Source organism: Ictalurus punctatus, chromosome 13, assembly GCF_001660625.3.
Source record: "Ictalurus punctatus breed USDA103 chromosome 13, Coco_2.0, whole genome shotgun sequence".
NCBI classification, from domain to species: Eukaryota; Metazoa; Chordata; class Actinopteri; order Siluriformes; family Ictaluridae; genus Ictalurus; species Ictalurus punctatus.
The window spans coordinates 14997850-15023996 of NC_030428.2; the positions used below are offsets into that span (position 1 = coordinate 14997850).

Sequence of the window (26147 nt, forward strand, 5' to 3'; positions counted from 1 at the left end):
GAAAATTGGGGTGAAAATAAAAATACCGCAAAGAAAAGCTGACTTTTTACCAGTGTATTCATATAATATTCTATCAATCCAGGCTAAAGTCAATGATCTAACATGTCCTGATATTTACCCTAAAATAAGGGGGCTCATATGTGAATGTAGAAGAGAAGGGAATGCAGTCGATTACAGGAAGTTATATCTCCGTACTCCAGGTTCAAACACAGCACTACACTGAGGAAGCGTCATCATCACATTAGGGCATTTAACATGAGTGACCAAGTAGTTCATTTAACATTTTACTCAACAAATACAAGCCTCGTTTTTGAGAAAAGCAAAAGCACTAAACATCTTGTTATTTTTTCCTTTCTTTTTACTAAATTTGAAAAAGAAAATAAATAGCAGTTACACACCAGCTCTGGGATGGCAGCTTGATAAGAAAAACAGTCACGTGATGGTATTACATACTGCTGGTCAAGCAACCGGATCATGTTTATAAAACCCTCTTTGGTAACGGTGTTAATCGGCACCGTGTCTTTGGCGAGGTGAAAAGTTATCGCGTTAGTGATTTCTCTCTGCCGCTTGGAACCGTTCTCATGTGGTCACGCTGGCAAAGGCATCCGAAACAGCATGTTTGCTTTGGATGGCATTCGGATCTGGCTTTATACTCGTCGTATAGAGCTTTGTGGTGCCGAAATTAGTCATGACTCGAGTGCAAAAATGCAATAAATGCAATGAATGAATGAATAAATAAATAAATAAATAAATAAATAAATAAATAAATAAATAAATAAATAAATGCAAGGCACTCCAGACAAAGTACCTGTTTTTGGTCAAGATCATCTTTTCTGGAGATGAAATATCTCCATGCAACTGACGTCACGTCTCTTTTTGCAAGCAAATCTTCCTTTTCTGTGCTTTTCTCATGTTCCTCACAGCTCACCTGCATTTCACTCAAAAAGTGGCCTCGCACGTTCTGCCGTGTGATCACTGCGCACAGGCGCATTGCGATGTCGATGCTCAAATGAGATTATCGTGCAGCCCTAGTGTTTAGTACGGTAGTATGCAGTTTCCAACTCAGTATTTGGGATGTTTTCTAAAATAAAAATAGTGCACGTGGGTCTGGCTGACACGGTTACTGAGTACCAGGTGAAAGAGCAAACAAGAGCTTGTCTATTTTTTGAGGGACTGCCTGAACCAGCAGCAGTGGCCATGCATCGCTGCCATGCTGACGTGTAAGTGTGCTCGCACTTTATCGTAAACAGCTCACTTCCTACAGAATGAACAAGTCACCTAACGTTAGCTAGCCAGCCAAAATATAATCTCTGCGTTCTCTGTATATTTTCTTATCTAATCGGTGTAATTTGTTCTCCAGTCTGTCAGAAAAGCTCAGCACAAACAGGGTAGTGTTAGCATTCTAACTAAGAAGCCACACCAGAGAATAAAGAGACACAGTTCAGGCAAGTAGGAGGATCAAAATCACTCACGCTTGAGTGCATTTAAAATATTGAGAAACACAGAAACTCACCGACACCAACACCTCCTGTCAGATCGCTAACTCAACAACTTTGCAACTAGGGAACAATGCAAACTCCACAACAAGGATGAATCAAGTGACCCCTCAAGATAGAGAACAAAAAAAACATCTCATTTGTTCAGGAAAAAAAATAAACCTAAAACTCCAACACACCTGAATCCTTTTCCCGCTATATAGTATAGTATGTATAGTATAGTATAGTATAGTATGGTATAGTATAGTAAAGTACGGTATGGTATAGTATAGTAAGGTAAAGTATAGTATCGTATAGTATAGAATGGTATGGTATAGTATAGTATGGTATAGTATAGTATGGTATTGTATGGTATAGTACAGTATAGTATGGTATAGTAAAGTATGGTATAGTACAGTATGGTATAGTATGGTATAGTAAAGTATAGTATGGTATTGTATGGTAAAGTACAGTATGGTATGGTATAGTAAAGTATAGTATGGTATGATAAAGTATAGTATGGTATTGTATGGTATGGTATAGTAAAGTATAGTATGGTATTGTATAGTAAAGTATAGTATGATATGGTAAAGTATAGTATGGTATTGTATGGTATAGTATAGAATGGTATGGTATAGTAAAGTATAGAATGGTATGGTATAGTAAAGTATAGTACAGTATAGTACGGTATAGTACAGTATGGTATGATATGGTAAAGTATAGTATGGTATTGTATGGTATAGTATAGAATGGTATGGTATAGTAAAGTATAGAATGGTATGGTATAGTAAAGTATAGTACAGTATAGTACGGTATAGTACAGTATGGTATTAGTACTATACCATGCTATACTATACTCTTGCTCCTATTTGTGTTGTTCAAGCTCTACTGTCTCCTGACTGGCTACAGCTGCGTCCGAAATTGTGTACTGTGACGATACCTACTGCATTCAATTCAGTACCTACTGCTGGGCTGTTGATTCAGTACATACTGATCTGGAGTATAAGTGTGCAGCATGAATGCAAGTATAAGTGTGCAGCATGAATGCAATCAGAACGTACTACATCCACCATGTTGGCATTGTCATGTGACCTACAAGTTAAAAAGAGCCGACGCGCTGCGGTGCCTTTCACCATTTTTGGTTCTGACTGCTCTTCTGCGCCAGTCCCATTGCCTTATGGGATAGCGCGGTGTCCAATGGTTCTACACTGCAGAATCGCACCGAAAGCTGTGGGTCATCCGGGTATTTCTCACCTAATGTTTTATGAAGACTGAGAATTCAGACATACTACTCCTTTTTGCTTACCGTACAGTAGGATATTTGGTCGCAGCCTACGTTTCCTGCCAACATCATGCAGTCTGACCTCTTTTATGCCTGAAGCTGCGACCTTTGAAATGTGAGCTTGAGTATAACATCCATCCATCCATTTTCTGTACCCTTATCCTACACAGGGTCACAGGAAGCTGGAGCCTATCCCAGGGAACTCGGGGCACGAGGCAGGGGACATCCTGCAAACCGCCAACCCATCGCAGGGCACAATTAAACACACCCCTTCACACACTTTGGAAACGCCAATCAGCCTACAACACGTCTCTGGACTGAGGGAGGAAACCCCTGAAGCATGGGGAGAACATGCAAATTCCGCACATTCAGGGCGGACGTGGCATTCAAACCCTCAACCCTGGTGGTGCGATTCAAATCATGCTAAACACGTCATACAGGACTGTCAGATGTTATCTATAAAGCACAGTGATAAAATGCACTGCTCATCACTAAAAGTTTCATAGCTGAGATTATAGCCCAGTCTCTGGATTCATACATCTAATGTTAGAACTAGCCATCACTGGACAGCTGTATCCTTCACTGAAATGATGAGGTTTGTGCACAAAGACAGCGTGAGGAACATAAAGACAGAAGTGATCATATTACAGTGTTCCAGTTATTTATCTCAGAGGTTTCATGGTGTAGGTTTGACAGACTACATGCTAAAGTCCTGGTTCTCACCCGTAGACCCGTATGTGTGTGTCTGTGTGTACGCAGAGCTGCTTCTGTTTATGGAAATAATGAACCAGGATACGAGCGACAAGAAAGAGTTGCATCAGGGACTTTGAGACATAGGAAAGCGAAACCACGAGAGAGCAGTGTCCGATGTTTACACGCAAAGTCTTTCACTATTATGAATGAATCCGTTTCGATTACAGATTCTGAATGAGCTGTTGTCATGTATACAAATCTGGACACTCTAAACAATCTGCGTTTACTTGTACATTACGCGCGATCCGATCCAAAGTTACGCACATGTGTGAGGCGACCTTTAGCATCGTCGTTTCCATGACAACGAGAAGTGTGAGAGTCCTCTCAGGCAATGTTTCATGTTAACGCAGATCAATTTGAAAAAACAGCTTTTTTTCTTCTCTGGGTTTTGACCTTCCGTCCACACCGAGACGGCGCTTTTAGCCAGCGAAATGGAGCAGGCCAGAGCTTCAATACAGTTTTACACATGCGTACTATAGGGATGTAAATGTTTTCAAGAGCAATTTTTGGAAGCCATTTGAAAACATTAGCATAGACAGAGAGGGTTTTAAAATGAAGATGCCATTTTCAGATCTATTCGGATTCATGTGGACATCGAACACACCGAGTCTGGGATTATATTTTTTTGTTACGTTTTATTTTACATGGGGGTGGCTGTGGCTCAGGTGGTAGATCCACATGCTGAAGTGTCCTTGGGCAAGACACTGAACCCCAAGTTGCTCCCGATGGCAAGCTAGCACCTTGCATGGCAGCTCTGCTACCACTGGTGTGAGTGTGTGAATGAGACACAGCGTAAAGCACTTTGGAAAGGCTAAGGTTAAAAAAAAGCACTATATACGTGCAGACCATTTACCATTTTAAATGAGTTTTTAATGATTTCAAAACATCCTCAAAGTGTGATTTTTAACCAGACAGTGACAAGAGGTGTGTGTGCCTGCAGTAAAGGTGCTCAGCGTTACATACTTGTCTGATGTTCTTGAACAATAATGCTTTGGTTGCTCAGAATAATAAATGCACACATTGTCCATTAGTATAATACCGCTACTCAACATTACAAAGATGGACGTTTGACAATAACCGAATTAAAAAAAATGTTTATTTTAATAAATGTTCTGCATCCTCGTTGAATGTCTGGCGAATATTAAAACGCCGAACTTTACTGAGGTCAATATCTGTCCCGCATCTGCCTCCAAATGTAAGTTTCACACCCAAACCAGCAGCCGTCCAACCTCACAATTACTCTACATAGATCTTAATCTAGAATCTAAAGCGTGTTTATTTTACAGGACCGTTTTACTGCACACGGAGCGCACTGTGACGGACACCCACGTGCACAAAACAATAGAGAAAGCAAATCAGACAAAAAGCTTTACATGGCTGTTATTCTATCATTTATGTCACACTCTAATTGCAGCAGTCTTTCAAAATGAGAACCAATCACACTGCCAATAAAACCATACACACAGGAAACAGAAACGAGCCCTCGGTGTAATAGTGGCGACGTTACCCCGTGAGAAACATACTTTAAAAGATGAAGGACTAGAAGAGGAGTCTGGAGGCATCACAGCTTTATAAAGGAGCACGACATGAAATGCTCGGTCTTCAAAGTGAGCGTGAGGTAATAAAGACTATTTTCTTCTCTCCGTTAGTAGGTGTGGTAGTTTGGTAACTCTCTGTATGAGGAGTCAGGCGTGTAGGCGAGGCAGCGTTTTCGCAATAATTACGGCGAACAAGTCCGCAGTTTAAAAGACCACCAGCTCAAATTAAACGTTTCTCGTAGTGCGTCAAACTTCAGGTCGTCCTACACCTTCCTCCAAGAGCTGGGTGATACGATGGTCTAGTATCAATCTTGTGATCAATTACATAGTTTTTAATTGAAAAATCACAATGTATAAGATACACATATCGTATATCGCAGAAGTGTCTTTCGAGAATTATGAGACAATATTTTTGCCATATTGCTCATATCTCGTATGTCTACTTCACCCTTTTGGTGGATTTTAGATTTTAATCTGAAATTTCTGACACTGCCAGAGCTGTGTCGCTGGCTTTCGATTGGGTCTTTTTTTTTGGTCTGAAACCTCAGGGCTTCAGTAGTTTTCAGACAATTCTTTTAGGATTCTCAAAATTTGTCTCAGACGACTACATTGTGGCCAAAATCGTACAGCGTGAACCCGACAAATTTGGAGAATCCTAAAAGATTCCTATAATCCTAAGACAAACTCTGCAGTCTTTGTACCGTTAAAGTACACATATTATAGTTTTTCAGATATTACCTTTCATGGAGTGTTTTATAGAACTGTTTGTGAATATAAAGTCTGCAAATTTTCAAAAATCAAAGCGCATGACAAACTAAGTTATTGACTCCCAAAAGAAGGAACCAATTCTGAACACCTGAAACGAGTCGTTAGTGACTCCAGACTTTACTTCCTGTACAAACCTACGTAGGTCTGTAGCAAAAAACATCGCCTCTTGTCTTCATCGAAGCTGAAACTCGTTATGGTAGAGGGAATTTCCTTTTTGAAACATTCTGACAGCGTAGACCAATCACAACACACTAGGACATCTGACCAATCAGAGCAGAGTATGCTCTCTGAAAGGAGGAGTTTAGAATGAATCATTTAGAACGGATCATTGAACGAGTCGTTTGTGACACTGGGGGAAAAGCAACGCTGCAGTTTAAATTATGAGCACATTAAAGTGTTTGTTGACCTTGGATGCATGTAGATCTACTGTATGAGACCTCAAATAAAATTAGGCACGTTTCAAAACCATAATAGGTGCGCTTTAAAGATCGCACCGATTTAAAGTGTATGTACACATGAACTAGTTTTCATTCCGATCAGATTATAATCTGATTATTAGGCTGCATGTAAACAGGTATACTCACTTGAACCTGCCGTGGCAGTGCTGACACTGATCCCCAACCCATCCTCGATCACACACACACGATCCGTTCACGCATTTCCCAGACAGGCAGTTTTTGTCGCAGGTTTTTGACGGAGACGCGTCTGTAGCCAGCACGAGGCCCACCATCGCACAAAGCACCAGGTATCTGTTCATGCCCTGCAGCCCAACCCGGGAACCAGTGATGTGTCTGAGACAACACAGCTCAGTCCTCTGCGTTTTCCTCCCATCCATGTCTGCAGGATTATAACGAGGCCCTTCTCTCGCTCTCTTTCTCTCTCTCTCTCTCTCTCTTCCAGACTGTTTCAATTAGTGGAGAGGATCCAGGCAGGCTTCAGTAACACATGATCCGCTCAGCACATCTCTGTAGAGAAAAGCCCAAGCTGACTTCAAACGGTGTAGCAAAAGAAAAACACAGATGTCCATCAAATCCTTCATAAGGAAAGAAAGTCATTGGAATAAAAATTATAATAATAATAATTATAAATCAGCTCAGCTCTGATAGCCACCGGTTTTGCCTCATTGTTGTTTTTCTTCCTGATCAAGAGGCTGGATTTTTCCTGCGTTAGCCAGCGTTACCTCCTGCTGGAAAAGTCCTCAATACTGCACCAATCCTCAAAGTCACACACATGGCCTTCCAATAATCCAGAGCATCTTTAAACAGAATCAGCTGTACTTCAGAGTCCTCTCAGCAGCCATTTTAAATAATAATTAAAAAAAAAGCATAAACAACTGACTAGTCTATCATGAGCGAGGCTGGCGTTTAACCCGTTTTATCCTACAAGTTCACTTATTCAGTATATTAGCTGCCACAAATGCTGACTGTAACAAAGTAAGCTAGTTTAATGTAAAGTACTCATCCTTTCCGGAATCAGTGAGCAGCAGCAGCAGCGGTCAATAACGCGGATGTTGTTACGGTTACTGCTGATGTTTTCTGGAGCGCTGAGGGATTTGACCAAGATGGATAAATAAAGGATTTCATATGTAAATATATATTATATATACATATATATATATATACATATATATTTTTTCCGTTTGGACTTCACTCCGCGCTTCCGTGCGAGCAGGAGTACAATTATAACTCCTCCTTGTCCAGGCAGTGAAAAACACCCAGTGGGACAGAAATGTTTTCGCAGCCAACCTGAACACCCCCGAGCCTGGGCTCCATCAGCCTCCCATAGCAGCACCGCTAAGCTAAGAGAACAAGCTAACTACGTTAGCAGGCTGGCTGAGGCGAGCGACGACTGCGCATGTGCAGACGTATTTAAAGAGACAGTGCTGATAGCCCTGACTGCACTGTTCATTGCGACAGTTTCTGAATTAATATTATTAGTAGTAGTAGCAGTAGTAGTAGTAGTAATAATAACAACAATATTAATATTATTAATGATGATGATGATAATAATAATAATACAAATAATAATAATATTGCTTGGTAACAGAACTGAGAGTTGATTATCGAACACAATGGAGCAGTTTAAGATTTCTTAACTAGAGATAGATAAGAATCCTATATCAGTTATGAGTTGCTTCTGTAATACAAATTTGTGAAAAATCGTTATTTAACTTATCAGCTCTTAACTTAAGAACGTTTCTGTAATAGCCTATCCCAGGGAGCTCGGGGCACAAAGCAGGGGACACTTTGGACAGGGTGCCAATCCATCACATGGCACAATCACACACTACAGACAATTTGAAAATGCCAATCACGCATGTCTTTGGACCAGGGGAGGAAACTGGAGTACTTTGAGGAAATACCCGGAGCACAGGGAGAACGTGCAAGCGCCACATGCAGGGCTGAATCGGGATTCAAACCAAGTACCCCCAGAGATGTGCGACAAATGTGCTAACCACCACTAAGCCACTGTGCTCCCTTGCTGTTAAATCATTTTGCCCATGTGTTCTAAATCAGATCTCTTAATTCACAGGATTATCTTATTCATTATTAATTGTTTGCCTACAGCAAATATGTAAGTGCACATTTTCAGAGTCCAGGGTCTCTCAGGGGGTAAGTTTTTTGTTTTGTTTTTTATTAACTTATAGTGGTATAAATTACAAGTTTTAAAATACAGTGCCTTGCATAACATAACTGTTCACCCCCCTGAACTTCACAACATTTTGTAATGTTGCAACCTGGAACTGAAATGGATTACTTTGATTATATATCATGAATCTACACAAAATAACCCATAAGCATCCCCACAGTGAAGCATGATGTTGGTAGCATCATGTTAAGAGTAACCCTTGCTTCTCTTAGTTGCTTCTCAGACTAATGCACTGCTCAACCAGTCACTGACTGGACAGACTTCTCTAAGCAGAGGTGCATTTGTGCCATATTATATATATATATATATATATATATATATATATATATATATATATATATATATATATATATATTATAATAATGCATTTAATTGTGCTCATTGGGATGTTTTTTTCTAAGCAAATTCTGGAACTTTGTCCTGGATCTTCATGATGCTATTTGTTTGGGCATGTTCTCTAATAAAGTCTGGGACCTTCCAGGAACAGGTGTATTTATATACAGATCATGTGACACTTTAACCAAGAAGACTCATTTCAACTAATTATGTGATCTCTGGTATGAAATGATTGCATTAGAGATAATTTAGGGGCTTCACAACAATGTGGGTGAATGTTTATGCAATCACAACTGTGAATTTTTTATTTATTTATTTAACTGTTGTAAATATATTGATTTTCCTCCACTTCAAGGCAAGACGCTTCAGATGAACATTTCCTTTGTCAGCCTCCAAATTTTACACTTAGTTGTAATTGTTGAACTATTTCCAAGAATGATTATATGATCTAAACATTTAAGTACAGTATCATTTATAAGTATCATCAAACTAATTATGAAGTACTACAATATAACAACCGAATTGATCAGTTTTTACACTCTCAACAGAATCCTGTGCAAATGATCATATATAACAAGGTTTCAGTTGTCTCTGAGTAATAATACTCTTTGCTCTTTCTGACCACCCACATTATAGGGCTAAGACCATAATTGCAGCCACAATAAGGCATGACAACATCCACACACACAGAAACGTTTTTCCCCTGCTGGTTCTATGCTGCTATGCTATTATTAGACCCATAGGCCTACAAGAGTGGCATATGGTGCCACCCCCAGTGCTCAGATTATTTGGAATAGATATACAGCATGCATGTAATCAAAAGAAGAACCAACAGTGACATGTAGCAATAGCTTGATCAGGACATTGAGGTAAGAGCATGTGGCCGGGGGCCATGAAGGTTCTGTTAGAATTTAGTTACATATAAAGAAGAGCAGACTATAAACATCCCATCCATCTATTTTACATACCGCTTATCCTACATGGGATCACGCGGGAGTCTGGCCCATATCCAAAGGAACTCAAGGCACAGGGTGGGGGTGGAGAGGTTGCTAACCCATCACAGGGCACAATCGCACATGCATTCACACACTACAGACAATTTGGCAATGCCAATCAGACTACAATGCATGTCTTTGGACTGGGGCGGAGGCCCCCAAGGCATGGGGAGGAGCAGGCTCTGCGCACAAAGGGTGGAGGTGTGATTTGAACCCTCAGCCCCGGAGGTGTGAGGCAAACATGCTCACCACAAAGCCGCCGTGCCTCCCACTATACCCATGCATGAAGCGTAATTCAGCATTCATTTTATCATGACACAATCTGAGCACATAGATGCGAATGAACCACACTCCAGTACTGACACAATTAAAATATGTTTTCCCAAAAGTGATCAAACAAAAACATTGTAAAATGCTGCCTGTGGTATTAAAAAAGAATCTTTTGAGAAATCTGGACATGATTTTATCCAGTTTAGATGTATTGTTTGTATTTTTTTTTTTTATGTTAGCTTAATAGTTTGGAATTTTATTTTATTTATTATTTTAGTTAGACTTTTCACCTGTTTATTATTTCTGCATCATGATACAAATGCCCATATCACCTAACTCTATACTGTCTATAATGCTGTATGAATGTATATATGTATATAATTCTATATGTAGGGTACACTTCTGGGGTTGGGGGTTCAAATCCCATCTGTGTGCTTCGAGTTTTTTTTGTTCAAGGTATTGTCAGTAGTGTGTGAATGTCTGTGTGATTGTGCCCTGTGATGGGCTGGCCAACCATTCGGGGTGTCCCCTGCCTTGTGCCCAAAGTTTCCTGGGATAGGTACTATATGTGTCGCTTTAAATCTTGCACCCAATTTATTATACATTCTCCTTAGCTCAGCTCCAGAATTTCTTTGCTAAGTCTTTTCTTTTCAGTTAGTTCATTTAATTATCTATCTGTGCTTCTCTGTAGAGCAGTACACAGTCCAGTGCTGTCTCCATGTCAGTATATTGTGTGTGTGCACCCACCAGTAGAAATGTTAAATGTAACCGCAGCTCAAGAACGTTTTCTCTGAGCCCAACCCAAAGCAGCTTGGCCCAAAGGTTTGAATCCGAATCTGACAAATTTTTGTCCAAACCCAAATCATACTCAACCACCAATACTGCTTCAACCCATGTATCCATTTTACCCTGCCAGGTTTTAAGACAATAAATGCAGGGAGAACTAGAATACGAGGAAATGCAGAACAAATGTGGATTAACAATGTCCAAGCCCTTGAGTAATACAATTTACTTTCATTTAACTAATGCTCTTATCCAACTTAGATCTGAAATGGATATACACAGAAACGAGTAGTTGAGGGTGTTGCTCAAGAGTCCCATGTTTTGGACTTAGCTCAGAACCTTAAACACTAAACTACCACATTCCCAATAGTTTGCTACCTTGTGTTCATGTAAACATTGCAACCTTCCAATGCTAGTGAATACTGCAGACCAATACTGTATGTAAATTCTTCCATATTGCCCATTAATAGTATTGCTCTGTCTTATAGCAGTCAAAGAGTTTTACTTTTGTACAAGCTGTAGCTTTTCAGCTTTCACTGGAATCCCAACTATACATGTACATATACTTTGCATTGACCCCTGCTCCCCTAAAGGTCCCTTTTTCTCTGCTCTGACCCTCTGCCCAACAAAACACTGTGTTAAGGAGCCAGTGCTGGTGCTAGAGCTTTGTGTTCATAATGAGTTTGCAAGTGCTTTTTGATAATGAATGTTTCCGACCTGCAGTTTCAGATCGAGAATACAGAGATAGCACTGGTAGTCTCTACTGACATATCAGTTTATCAGACAGAGCAATCAGTGGTATAATGAAGAACATAGGTTTGCAGGATCAGTGCTTTCCTGTGAGATTAGTAAAATAAGAATCTCTCAACACTTGTCAAAGAGCTCGCAAGAATAAGGAAAGTGCAGCTCTGTACTGCCACCAGGTGGCAAACCTGACCTGATTTTCCTCTTTCAAGACTTTTTCACTTACCTGAAACACCAAATGCCTTAGCAGCAATAATACTAATCACTTCATAATAAAAAAAAATCTAGCCAATTCTTTTTGACACACCCTAACCTAAATACTGATTTTATGAAGCTAGCCAATAATACTATCCATTTTCTGTATCGCTTATCCTACACAGGGTCACAGGGAGCCTGGAGCCTATCCCAGGGGACTTGGGACACATGGTAGGGGACACCCTGGACAGATTCACACATTACAGGCAATTTGGAGATGCCAATTAGCCTACAGTGCATGTCTTTGGACTGGAAACTGGAGTACACAGAGTAAAACCCCAAAGCTCAAGGTGAAAATGCAGCCCCCACCCCACACACACGGCAGAGGCAGGAATTGAACCCCCAACCCCAGGGGTGTGAGGCAAACATGCTAACCACTATTCTGTCACTTAAGTCTTTAATGATGTGATTGCAAATTAAAATGCAGAAACTCACTAACTCTTAAAATACAAAAACAAGCCCTTAAAAATTTTATAAGTACTTAAGGCCTGATGATTACACTGTATATTTCAAGACAGATCACTTAAAGCTTCAGTTCCAACAATTATTCTGTTTCATACCTGAATAGTGCAGCTGTGAAGTGAATGAACCTGTTAGCGCTCCTGTGTGCTGTAGTATTTCTGGCTGCTGTTTGAAGAGCAGTCACGTATTTAAAAATGTGTTTCTCTAATACAACATTTAACACAATCGTAAGAGACATCATTGTTTCACTATTGGCTTTATTTCTGCTAATGCAAAGAAATTAATCAAACAATATATCAGCCGGGCTCTACTACAATCCCCCCCCCCCCCCCCCCCCCCAAAAAAAAAAAAAAAAACCAAACAAAAACACACCATTATGCCTGAATTTCCCTTTAGCTCAATGTTTCAGCTGGCAGTCCATTAACAGCAGAATTCTCATATGATACAGTTGCTCATGACTGCAGATGTCAGCTTTGAAATGGCATTTTTGTGGTCTATTTTCCTTTTTGGTTTTATATCAAAGCAAAATGCAGTCCTAGCACTTTCTTTAAAACATTTACCATCTGGGCCAGCTGTTAATTACAAATGAGGTTCAACTTTAAGGTCACCACCTCCGTGGAAGATTTTATTTATATCGAGGAGTGGGGGGGAGACAGAAGAAAAAAAAAACACTGGGAGTATGTTGTTCCTCTCTTATACCATAACAACCACAAAAAGCTGCCAAAGGGCACATGGCCATAAAAATAACAGAGCAGTTTAGACCCACCACAAATTGCCTGAGGTTCAGGAAAAACAAGTTTGAGTGCCTCTGGAACATACAGTGGATGAGGATGGCAGCCAACAGAACATTGTTATAAAACAATTCCACCATAAGGAAGTCTTGTGCATCTCAGAAGGGCTTTTTGATGTGGTGAAGCTGATTCTCTGCATTACTCACTGCATGAGTACATGACAATTTGTTTGTTCCCATTTGTCACAAACTAAATAAAGCATGTAACAAAGAAGTCACAAATCAACAGAATGAACATAAATGTTCTGAATTAGTGCCCGAGCACTTTTCTTTCAGACTTCCACCGACAGAGTGCTCTTTAATCACTGCTGTGTTTACGGTCTTCACCAACATTATCAGGGCTGCTGTGATGGAGATCTTTAGCAGCACGTTCAGAGCCAAGCTGGGAGGCCGCATCCTGCCTTTTGCTTTTTTTGCTCTTGTTGTGCACAGCTGCAGGCTTTGAGCAGGGTTGTAATACCTCAGAAATGTCCTGGAAGGTCCAGCGCTCCTCCCTTAACACATGTTCTTGTAGAGTGAACTGGCCCTGCTTTGTCCGGGTCAGCTCCCGCACATGAGCACACGAGGACAGCGCTGCACAGGGAAAAACACACACATCCGTCAGGCCCAGTATGATAAAACTCTGTAAATATACTATGGTGGTGTCTAAAGATGAACATCGTCAGTATTGACTAAGGACAACTTAAGCCATTTACCTTTTCCCAGATCATCCACCAGGCTTCTGACGTAAAACCCCCCACCACACTCAACATCTGTTAACACGAAAAGCACAATAATGACTGTTACATACTGCTAGTACTGAATAGTTATAAATGAATAACATTTAGGATTATGTGTCAACAAAAGTCAAAATAATGAGTGAATATTTTCAGCTATTCAGAGTTTCCACTAACATGTCCGGGAATGATCAAGTTTATCGGACAAACTGGAAAAAATCTGGTCATCCGATTTCGGTGTTTATCGTAATGTTCTGGACTGTGCATATTATATACGATTGTGGCAGCAGGGGTGTGGTCGAGTATCAGCTTTGGATGGAGAGAGCGAGAGAGAGAGCGCGAGAGAGAGAGAGAGAGAGAGACGACCAGCACAAAGACATATGTGTGCGCGTGCATGGTGGAATGAATCTGCTGAAAAGAAAAAAAAAAAGAAAGTAAATATGGAGAGAATAAAAACAGGCCTTTTTTTTTTATTTATTTAATTAGCCTGCCTCCCACCTCCTCATTCTCGACCCAACCCAGATGTGTTGTGTACAACACAACAATCAAGTACACGTTACAGGAGCGGAGGGGAGGATTTGTGCAGACGGAGACCTTATTTAGGTGTACAGTTGCGAACGTACTTTGTTTAATGTATGTCTGCATTGTGCTCATTTTTTTTATATTAACAATGTTTGATTTTATTTGAATTTTTAACGGTCAAAAACCTGTATTTACCGGCTAACGGAAACTCTGCTGCTATTATTCATACACATATACGCTCACCAACACCTGTACAACACATTCATGCTGTTATCCAATCAGCCAATTAGGTGGCAGCAGCGCAATGCATACAATCATGCAGACACAGGTCAATAACCTCAGTTAATATTCCTAACAGAAATCAGAACGGGGAAAATGTGATCTCAGTAACTTTGTCCGTGGCATGGCTGTTGGTGCCAGACGGGCTATTTTGAGTATTTCTATAACTGCTGGAATTTTCACACACAACAGTCTCTAGAGTGGTGCAAAAAAACAAAACAAAAAACATCCAGTGAGCTGCAGTTGTGAGGACATAAATACCTTGTTCATGAGCGATCGGTGGAGTTGAAGGCGAGGTTTTTCCAATCTGTCCAGTTTTGATGAGCCTGTGTCCACTGCAGCCTCAGCTTTCTCTTCGCTGACATCTGACATCTACTGTTGTAGCTCATCTGCCTCAAGGTTTAACATGTTGTGTATTCTAAGATGCTTTTCTGCTCACCACAATTCTACAGAGTGTATATCTGAGATAATGTAGCCATTCTGTCAGCTCAAACCATTCTGGCCGTTCTCCATTGACCTCTCTCACCAACATGACGTTTCCGTCCTCTGAACTGCTGCTCACTGGACGTTTTTTCTTTATTGCACCATTCTGAGTAAACTCTAGAGACTGTTGTGCAGAAAAAAAATCCCAGGAGATCAGCAGCTATAGAGATACTCAAACCAGCCCGTCTCTTACCAACAATCATGTCATGTTTGATGTGAACATTACCCGAAGCTGCTGGTCCGCATCTGCATGATTTTATGCACTGCAGCCACATGATTGGCTGATTATTATAATCAACAAATATATAATAGTTGCATAAATAAGTAGGTGTACAGGTGTTCATAATAAAGTGTTTGGTGCTTGTATATTAAAACCGTATTCATATGTTTTTAGAAGTGTACAACTTTACAAGAACATAACAATATTAAAAACAATAAATATATAAATATCATTACAATTGAACAGAAATGCTCTCTCCGGTTATCCCTATTTGTAATTGTAGCAAATGACTGTTGTTCACTACTCAAAGATCATAGAGAGCAACATTTTAATATTTGTACTAACCCAAAGTGAAAAGTGGGGGATTAAAGTCGTGTAACGAGAGGCTGTAAACTGTAACTGGACGTGCAGGCTTAGCTTCCACTTCCTGGCCTTCCTTCAACAAGGTAGAAAGGCGCTTGCCATCTTTTTTCAGTGCCGAGTACCTACATGTTCCAATGTTAAATATTGACATGAATACAAAAGGTTATTTCCTGTCAAAAATAAACGTGAAAAAAACCTCAATTCAAATTGCAATATGTAGACTTTTCATGTAAATATCAAACCTGAAATGACCTTGAAATGATAATGTTCTGTCTGATTTTTTATCTTTTATTATTTTTATTTTTTTTTGAGGGGGGGGGGGGGGGGGGGGGGGGGTTCCTATATATAAAGATTCCAGCAAACCAGTATACAAATAGGTGACAAGTTAAAGGAAAAGACAGTGGCTGTTGTATTGTGGAGGCAGTTTGCTGACATGGTGTCAGTCCACGTGTTCCCTCAGAAGGAAGGGTCACTGCGAACGCTGGGATGAATCATTTCTATCCTGATGGGAGTGGTTTCTTCCAGGATGACACGAATGGTTTAATGAGGGTAAAAATGATGTAAATCATTTGTTATGGCCTTCACCAGATCCGAACCCATTTACTTGCGTATGGGAGGTTTTGGACAACCCTCTCCATAATCAAAACTACAAACTGAATATCTTTTGGGAGAATCCCATCCTTGCAGAACAGTTCCACAGACTTGTAGTATTTATGCCAAGGTGACCTGAAGCTGCTCTAGTACACGAACATCCTGTCATTTGTCACCCATATAAATATATAAAAAACTATTTATAAAATTGATTATGGACTTGCAAATCATACATTTATGAGTTTACTATTACATTTATACTTATATGATTATTTCTGAAAGGAGAATAACTTCCCAAATGACTTTTATTAGTGTTGTATCATAAGAAAAAAATCAGAGCTGGTGCAAAGCATCAGAAGGATAAAGACATGAATGAATTGAATACTCACAGAGGGGGCACCTGCATGATTTCACCAGTGAACTGCTTCAGCTTCTCTTCAAAAGCCTCTCTTGTTATGTGATCTTCAGTAAAAAAAAAAAAAAAAAAAAAAAAAACAACAACAACAACAACAACAACAACAACAACAACAAAAAATACAAAACAAAAACAATGTACATGATGTCTGAATATCATGTTTACTTCTCGACGCAAAATATTTATAATGCAACATACCATGGCTTTTCTCCTGAACAACACTTCCTGTGGCATCAAAGGTGTCGGTTGCTTTGCCCAGCTCTCCAACAGCTATGTATTTCTTTGAGACGTTGTGGAGAACAAGTCAAACACTACAGCATCACTGAACCTGCATCTTGATCCAAAACAGTTACTTAGACATACTTAGACGGAGGAAAACACTCTGGTCTACCTTTGATCCAGCAAGCATGGAGGTGAGCATCTTCGTCCCTTCACCGATCCCAACCACTACAACAAAGACATATTTAGTTTAATATCATGACACTTGCTCATCATGTTTGTGAATACTGTGTGATTTAGTTGTGCTGTACCCAGAACACCGGAAGCAGCGCTGTCCAGAGTCCCACCATGGCCCAGTTTGATAGCCTGCTTCTTCCTTTTCCGGGGGTTTGGTTTATCTACACCAGCCTCTGATTAGAGAATACACTTACAGTATTAATACAATATAATCCTATAACATATTCCCTTCCGCGACATCACCTTTCAAAATACATGCATTTTCAAAATACATTCAGCCTATTAGATCCATAGAAACTGCTCTCTAGAAAAGTAGTGAACGCTGCCTACCTTTTAACAGCATTTGTTTCAGCGTGTTTAACACATCTGCAGAAGTGGGTCCCGATTTCTTATATATGGAGAATATGCCATTTAACGATTGTAACTTTGTTAAACTAACATTGTTTACTGCAGCCATGCCGCTTGCAGTCAGTCCTCCTGCGTATGAGGCGCACGAAGATGACGTCACCACGACCTCACGCTCTGGTATATGTAGTTTTTCAAGTGAGAGGAGAACACGTGTCTTACTGATGTTCAGAAATGTACAAGCACCGAAAAGTATTGGTCCAAACAAACAAACAAGCAAATAAATACATACATGCAGATTATAATGAACAATAAGAATGAATTAAAAATTAATAATATTATGAATATTATTCAAATACTGTATTTACCACATAGATCTATCTATCTATCTATATGTTTGTGTGTTTGTTTGTTTGTTTGTTCCTGTCTGTCTATATATTTGCCTGCCTGTCTGTCTGTCTGTCTGTCTATCTACCTATATGTTTGTGTGTTTGTTTGTTTGTTGTTTCGTTCCTTTCTTCCATTCTTTAAACAATTAAATAAACATACCAAGGATTTTTGTTTGTTTGTTTGTTTGCTTGCTTGCTTGTTTGTTACTGAATCCACAAAAGCTTTTGTTCATTCTCAAACTTGTCTCACACCGAACGACTATACTGTGTTAAAATGTGATTCAAACCATAATATCAGCTATTTTCCTATGAATAGTAAACGTTCCCTGTTGAAAAAAAAAACCCAACAGAAACCATTACAGAAATTTCCACTACAAATACTATTACAGACCATCAGCTTCCCACTAAAACCATTGCCATTACTGGTTCGTAATGGTATCCACTAGACATAACATACCACCAATATAAGGCAACAAATTACCAGTAGAGACCCACCAGTACAATTCCCATTAGAACCATTAAAACCATTAAAAAAAAATTCTATTAGAGTTTCTATTGTTTGTTTGCTTGTTTGTTTGTTTCAGCAGGGTTGGATTTAACATTAGGCCTCATTAAATTATATCTTAGATACACACAGGATCCTATACTCTAGATCTCAGATACAGACCGTATCTTTTACACAAAGTGATCACACCACGTGTAGGCGCTGTTTACCCACTTGACAAGTTTTCTATGGAAATAGAATTCTTAAAGAATTATGCTGGTATAACATAATGGCACAAATCTCTATATACAGTAGAGTAGATTTATTTATGATTTATTTATGAGGATCTAAAGATCTGTTTGAGTATTCGAGGGTGAAAACCTAACTACAGGGGATAGAGAACACAATGTAGTCTGTGAGTGGATGATAAATGGATATGCTTAAAGAACTGATTTGAACACACACACACACACACACACACACACACACACACACACACACAGAGAGAGAGAGAGTCCCGCCCACAGGGAAACCCGTGCAGTGTGTGCTGCTCTTACTCCCTTTGCTGGTGTGTAGTGACTGCGGAGTGTGTACTAAACCTCGCAGCTGTGTGTGTGTGTGTGTGTGTGTGTGTGTGTGTGTGTGTGTGTGTGAGAGAGAGAGAGAGAGAGAGAGTGAGAGAGAGAGAGAGAGTGGATGGATCCAAACAGCTCGCATACAGTGTGCTCGTATGAAATCAGGAAAACGTGATCAATAGGCTTCTAAAGGCTATTTGTGAAAAGGTTTCCAGGTGGAAAATCCTGCTTTCCCCCAGCACCATGTCAACTACAGGTAAGAGCTTTTCTGTTACTTTTCAAAACAGCTGTTTTACGTGGCGAGACATATCCCCATGCTGTCAGTTTGATTCATCATTTGGCTCTTTTAGTCAGGGACTATTCACTGTGGTGTCTGACAACATGACATTTGAGACTGGTACACCTGTCATAATAAAAAGACTAGGTTTTATTATTATTATTATTATTATTATTATTATTATTATTATTATTATTATTATTTTATCTTATTCCTGTCTGTGTAAAGAGATATGGACAGAGCTGCAACCATCTAATTATGCATGGGACAAAGTTGCATTTATATCAGTGTGATTTTTTTTTCAAAAGTCAAAGTTTGGGTTTTATTTTAGGTATCAAGGCTTATGTCAAGGGTGGCATCCCTGTGGCCACACCCTTTTACATCTATTATCACCATCAGCTCAGATTCATTCATTCATTCAGTCAGTCTTTCATCTTTAGTAAGCGCATTATTCTGGTCAGGGTCACGGTGGATCTGGACCTTACCCCAGGAACAATGGACACTACATGGTGAATACATGTGGACGGGCACCATTTCAGGGCACACACACACTCAGTCACACCAGTTTAGAGTCACCAATCCACCTGCATGCTTTTGGGAGTAGGAGAACACTGGAGAACCCACAGAAACATCACACAGACATGGTTAGAACCACCAAAATTCCTTGGTGAACCAAGCTCAGGATTGAACCATAAGGAGGCAACGACATCCAGTGTACCAACATGCAGCACTGCTCAGGTCCAACAGTGCACAATATGGCCAAAAATATGTGGACACCTGACCATCACACCCAGATATGCCCACTCCAAAACTACGGGCAATGACACCCCTTTGCTATTATAATAACCTCCACTCTTCTGGGAAGGCTTTCCACTAGATTCTAGAGTGTGGCTATGGGGAATTGCTCATTCAGCCACAAGAGCATTATTGAGGTCAGGCCTGGTGTGCAGTGGCCGATCCAATTCATCCCACAGGTGTTCAGTGGGCCACTCAAGTTCTTCTACATCAAGCCATGTCTTTATGGACCTTGCTTTGTGCACAGTCATGCTGGAACAGGTTTGGACCTTTTAGTTCCAGTGAAGGGAAATCTTATTGCTACAGAATACAAAGACATAGGTAATTGTCTTTTTCCAACTTTGTTTCACCAGTTTAAGGAAAGCCCACATATGGGTATGATGGTCAGTAGTCCACAAACATTTGACCGTATAGTGTATCTTAGCCTAAAACAAACATGCTATACATTCTTGCCTCCTGTCAGGTATCTAATCTGGTGTAAGTGTGACACAAATCTTGGCTGGTCACTGGAAAATTTTGACTGATATATATAACAGGTCATGTTTCTTATGCTTATTTGCAGCTACTTGTATAGTTATGCACATATGTTCTACATTGCTTTCTTGGTTTTCTGCATGATTGTGGCCCTCCACAGCTGATAATTACTAGGTTTCAACACTAGACACAAAAGCTTCAGTGAGGATATTGTTCAATTGTATAGAAGAGCATTCCATAAATACCCAGAGAATGCCCTGAGAGAAAGAGTCCCCATCTGCACCAAACCGAGGATGTCAGTGAAATGGGGAACAGTGAAGGAAGAAGAGGTGACTGCCAGCATGGAACATGTCTAAATATAGTATGACCCGAAACACCATCTTTTTTTCCAATATGTTGCTTTATTCAGGTTCACCTATCTTTTCTTATGCCATTTATTTTATTGATGATTTACGTAAAGCAAAGATCTTGCTTCACTGTCCACATTCTGGTTTCACAATTAGCAATCAGAAATCTGTGTTTGCCACACATAATCTTAACACTCACATGAAAATGAAAAACTGTCAAACAGGCTTAGAATTTGAATTGTTGTTTTCTTGAAATGACCGTGCTGTGTGTCTGTGACATGCTCATACTGATGTACAAAATCTCAGAGGCTTCATTATGGTCGTAGAACTGAGCTTTGTCTTGGAGAAGGTTTCATTCTTCTAGTCTCTAGTTTCTCTCTGAGATGTTTAGGTTGAACAAAGCACTAGTTACATACATCCCTCTCTGGTGTTTGCCGGTACTGAGTTTTTCTCCCAGCACCCCACATTTTTTGGTTGCAGAAAGTCAAGGGGTCACACATGGTTCCCTGTTTAACCATTTCGATCTGTAACCTGTGTGCCCTGCATTCATCAGCAGCTCTTTACACACATCTAGTTAACTCCTAACTGCATCTGATTGAATATTTAAAAAATACTGTGTCTGAAATACTGTCCAGCTCCGTATTATCCAATGGAACAGTAGGAATTATGGGTATTCTGTACCCTCTAGTATGCATCATTTGGACACTAAACCTAAGTGCATTGTGGAATTTCATGAGTACATTGAATATTCTCCACTTTGCGTTCAGGTATAATTACACAGTGACAAAACTTTGTAATTTTGGAGTCAGTGACTCAACGGTTAAGGTTCTGGGTTACTGAGCAGAAGGTCGGAGATCCAAGCACTGCCAAACTGCCACTGCTGGGCCCCTGAGCAAGGTCCTGAACTATATCTGTTCCAGGGGCGCCATATCATGCACTCTGACCCCAAAATCCTAACAAGCTGGGATATGTGTAAAAAGAATTTCACTCTGCTGTAATGTATATGTTGTAAATAAAGGCTTCTTCTTCTGAGAACTCAATATATAGTGAACTATATACTAGTGAAATCTTGGACAAATACATCCTTTTTCTTAGCTACATTTTTGGACTTTGTTGGACATTTATCCAATCCCATAGAAACTCTCACTTCTATCCATCTCTTGATCACACTTATTCTCGCTCTCTCTCTCACACACTCTCTCTCTCTCTTTCTCTCACTCTCTCACTCTCTCTCACTCTCTCTCTCTCTTTCTCTCTCTCTGAGTCTCTCTCTCTTTCTCTCTCTCACTCTCACTCTCTCTTTCTCTCTCTCTCTCTCACTCTCTCACTCTCAGTCACTGTCTCTCTCTCACTCGCTCTCTCTTTCTCTCTCTCTGAGTCTCTCTCTCTTTCTCTCTCTCTCTCACTCTCACACTCTCTCCCTCTCTCTCTCTCTCTCTCTCTCTCTCTCTCTCTCTCTCTCTCTTTTTCTCACTCTTTCCCTCCCTCTCATATTGGATTGGTGTCAACCCACAGGGAAGCCCAGTTCAGGCTGTCAGATTCAATTACTGTGAAGATCGGAAAAAATAATCCTCCTCTAACAATATCCAGAAATCAATATACATCTAATAGATTCAATCGGTGTACACATATTTTCCTGATTGTCTTGCTTTTTTTTCATTGCCCTGTTTTCCTTAGACTCACTGTTTCCCAGAGTTACAGTATAATTAAAATATTAAGTAAAACAGCAACACTACAATGATTCATACTGAATTACATAAGTTCTCTTGTGGTCCAGCAGCTAAGGATCCTATGCTCTCAACGCTGTGGCCCGGGTTCGGTTCCTAGCCCAGGGAACCCCAACCCCAGCCACTGGGGGTTGTACTCAGTGCTGGTCCCAAGCCCGGATAAAATGAAAAGTGTATTAGTTGCAGCCGTGCAAAATTTGTTGCAATAGTTTACTGCTGTGCCATGAGGCAGGACTCTGAGCATCCCATGGACACGGATGCTGACTGCTGTTGTTTGAGATCAGTGAAATCAGCATTGTTGTTGTTTGAGCTCAATCAGGCTTGATCCAACCAGGAAGTACCTCTTCGCATCATTGTAGGCCTGCATTCTTCTCACGGCAACAGAGCTGCACAAATAGAGATGAGGAAGAGAAGGAACGGTGAGGATCCTTGGCATAGTGGCCTGAGTGTTTGCTCTATTGTTGAGAGCTAATGTCTAATCTCCTTTTGGTTAGAGCAAAACTAGCTAATCATGGATTTATGTAAACATTGGTATAATGAGGAGGGGCTAGATCTCTTTTCCTTGGCTATCTGTCAGAGGACATTCCATGAATACCAGCTAAAAGAGGTGAGGGACTTTGGGGTTGTGCAGGCAGGGGTATAGGATGAATGTCGGTACTATAACTATAATAAACTAATAATATAACTGTAATAAAAATGTAACTCATAGCATGGCATACTGATAATAAAGATGATGATAATGCAGTGCAGTTTCACACTATTTATAGAGAAATTTCTTTTCATTTATTCATTCGTCTTCAGTAACCATTTTATCTTGGTCCAGGTCACTGGGAGGGAAGGGATGGGACACACATACCATAGCCAGTTCAGTCCACCTACTGGAATTTCAGGAAACCAGAGAACCTGGACACAAGAAGAACCTGCAAATCTCCTCGCAGATTGTACTCGGAGCTCAGGATTGAACTGGGGTCCCTGGAGGTGTGCGGCAGCAACGCTACCTGCTGGGCCAACCAATATTATAAAACATTTCTGTTCAATAAAGTCTGTTGTTAACTGCACTGTATCTTAGAGCTGAGCGATATAGAGATATCATTTCGATATTATGATAAATAATGACTGAATAATGAATGGATGCTGTTGATTTGAGCAATTTTTAATCTTAATCTTAAAACTTAATCTTCTTTGTCTTTGTAGGCATTGAAGAAAAGTATCGTCAAACTCAATTCAAGGATATTTTGGTTATTTTACTACTGTTTTGCAGACAATTTGTTAGCTAAATTATATATCGGGATACGCGCCGTGTATTACAGAAATGTCCTCAAGTATCGTGATGTGATATTTTTGTCATATAATCCAGCCCTACTGTATATACAGTTTTCCATTAAAGAACAAATTGCTATAGCTTAAATTCTTAAATTGTGATTTACTAAGAGATAAACAAACCCTCTGAAAATGTCAGGTAGTCAGGTAGACCTAGCTAGAATTGTGCAAGGATTGGCAACCTGTGAATTGAGAGAAAATGGGGGGGAAATTGGAAGCAAGTAAATAAAATAAATAAATAAATAAATAAACAAACAAACAAATACAATACAATAAAATGGGATTGGATCTAATGTATCTTAGCAAGTAAACTAGCTTAGAAAATAAGACAACTATGCGAATACTGAGCTGACTACTGAACTTATTAACTGAAGTTTCCAGTGTTTTGCCTCCAGATTCTTGAGTGTTTAGTCCCTTTTTAGTCCTGTCAGCCGCTGTGTTACTTACCTCAGTGTTCCTCACTATACTATTCAAAGGTTCTATGGTGATCCTGTTTGGTGTATGTATATGTGTGTGTGTGTGTGTGTGTGTGAGTGTGTGTGTGTGTGTGTGTGTGAGATTTTGGTGATAACCTCAGATTGGACCAGACTGCCAGACCCGACAGTGTGACCTACTTCGCACACTCAGACACTGCTATAAATGTCACTGATGATTGAGCTCTGTTGCATGAAAGTCAGTGGGAAGGAAGAATGGGATTTTTCATGGGTATTTTAAAGAGCATATGCTCAAGTCATTTCACATTCTCTATTATCTATCTACAGTGCTCTCCACTAATATTGGCACCCTTGGTAAATATAAGCAAAGAAGATTATGAAAATTTTTTAGATATTGTTGAAACTTTTGAACTTTTGTTAAACAAATTCACAAAAATACTCTGCTCTCATGGATATCAAACAATTGCAAACACAACACAGGTTTATAAAAAAAAAAAAAAAAAAACTTTGTTAAATATAGGTGTGCAGCAATTATTGGCACCTCTATGAATTCATATGAGGAAAAATATATTTGAAGTATATTACCATTTCATATTTAAAAAACAAATTAGTACACCTGGCTGACTAGGAACAGGAAATTGTTCAACCATGACTTCCTGTTTCACAGGGGTTTAAATACAATCTAACACATAGGCCAAATTCCCTTAGTCATTGATAACAACAGGTAAGAGCAAGGAATATAGCTGTGATGTGCGGCAAAAGGTTGTTGAGCTTCACAAAATGGGAAGCGGATATAAGAAAATAGCAAAAACATTGAAAATGCCCATTTCCACCATCAGGGCAATAATTAAGAAGTTCCAGTCAACTGGAAATGTTATGAATCACCTGGAATTGGACGTGTGTCTATATTGTCTCAGCACACTGTGAAGAGGATGGTTCGAGTGGCCAAAAAATCTCCAAGGATCACAGCTGGAGAATTTCAGAAGTTAGCTGCGTTTTGGGATCAGAAAGTCTCCAAAACTACAATCTGAAGTCACCTACATCACCACAAGCTGTTTGGAAGGGTTTCAAGAAAAAAGCCTCAACTCTCATCCTAAAACAAACACAAGTGTCTTCAGTTCGCCAGACACTACTGGAACTTCACATGGGATCGAGTTCTATGGTCAGATGAAATCAAAATAGAGCTTTTTGGCAATAAACACCAGAGATGGTTTTGGCGCACAGAGAGGTAGCCATATGGAAAAGTACCTCATGCACACAGTTAAACATGGTGGTGGCGCTTTAATATTTTGGGCTGTTTTTTTGCAATAGGACCTGGACATTTTGTTAGGATACATTGCGTCCTGAACTTAAATGAAAACCAGACTGCCTCTGCCAGAAAGCTTAAAATGGGCCATGATTGGATCTGCCAGCAGGACAACGATTCAAAACATACATCAAAATCAACACAAAAATGGTTTACTGACCACAAAATCATGGTCCTGCCATGGCCATCCCAGTCTCCTGACTTGAAACCCACAGAAAACCTGTGGGGTGAACTGAACAGGAGAGTCCACCAGCATGGATCTCGAAATCTGAAGGATATGGAGAGATTCTGTATGGAGAAATGGTCTCAGATCCCTTACCATGTATTCTCCAACCTCATCAGGCATTATAGGAGAAGACTGAGAGCTGTTATCTTTTCAAAGGGAGTTAGCACAAAGTATTGACTAAAAGGGTGCCAATAATTGTTGCATACCTATATTTAATAATTTCTTGTTAAACCTGTGTTTTGTTTGCAATTGTTTGATATCAATGAGAGCAGAGTATTTTTGTGAATTTTTTGAACAAAACAT

General features: G+C 39.9%; 3 protein-coding genes across 7 annotated transcripts in view; 1 reads left to right on the plus strand and 2 right to left on the minus strand.

Moving 5' to 3' along the window:
• atrnl1b (attractin-like 1b) overlaps positions 1–7650 on the minus strand; it is a 127884-nt gene extending 120234 nt beyond the window's left edge. Inside the window, exons 1-2 of one of the 5 annotated variants that reach the window (XM_047159361.2) lie at positions 6997–7649; positions 6401–6781 (exon numbers count right to left, since the gene is read on the minus strand). In XM_047159361.2, the coding sequence (XP_047015317.1) occupies positions 6401–6651 (251 nt within the window). In that variant the 5' untranslated portion in view covers positions 6652–6781; positions 6997–7649. Of the gene's footprint in view, positions 1–6400 lie in introns of all 5 variants that reach the window. The other 4 variants (XM_017483859.3, XM_017483860.3, XM_053684865.1 and 1 more) reach the window with 4 other exon arrangements.
• A 5011-nt stretch (positions 7651–12661) lies between these two features.
• On the minus strand, positions 12662–17650 carry trub1 (TruB pseudouridine (psi) synthase family member 1). The gene is made up of 8 exons (XM_017482812.3): positions 17476–17650; positions 17220–17318; positions 17081–17136; positions 16888–16969; positions 16664–16736; positions 15666–15805; positions 13796–13852; positions 12662–13673 (listed from the first exon to the last, which is right to left on the minus strand). Exons 1-8 carry the CDS (start codon positions 17600–17602, stop codon positions 13399–13401), a joined length of 909 nt encoding a protein of 302 aa, XP_017338301.2. The 5' UTR covers positions 17603–17650; the 3' UTR covers positions 12662–13398.
• Positions 17651–18956: 1306 nt separating this feature from the next.
• The window catches only part of ablim1b (actin binding LIM protein 1b), a 67652-nt gene continuing 60461 nt past the window's right edge, over positions 18957–26147 (plus strand). Inside the window, exon 1 of the mRNA XM_053685343.1 lies at positions 18957–19194. Coding sequence (XP_053541318.1) covers positions 19182–19194 — 13 coding nt within the window. The 5' untranslated portion in view covers positions 18957–19181. The remainder of the gene's footprint in view (positions 19195–26147) is intronic.

What these genes read in the sequence shown, in the direction of transcription:
- trub1 (XM_017482812.3), bottom strand. Translation starts at nt 17,602, where the DNA reads ATGGCTGCAGTAAACAATGTTAGTTTAACAAAGTTACAATCGTTAAAT. An exon ending in CCATGCTTGCTGGATCAAAG is followed by an intron (nt 16,970 to 17,080) that starts GTAGACCAGAGT and finishes AACGTCTCAAAG; the next exon opens with AAATACATAGCTGTTGGAGA. An exon ending in GGTGGATGATCTGGGAAAAG is followed by an intron (nt 13,674 to 13,795) that starts GTAAATGGCTTA and finishes TTCCCTGTGCAG; the next exon opens with CGCTGTCCTCGTGTGCTCAT.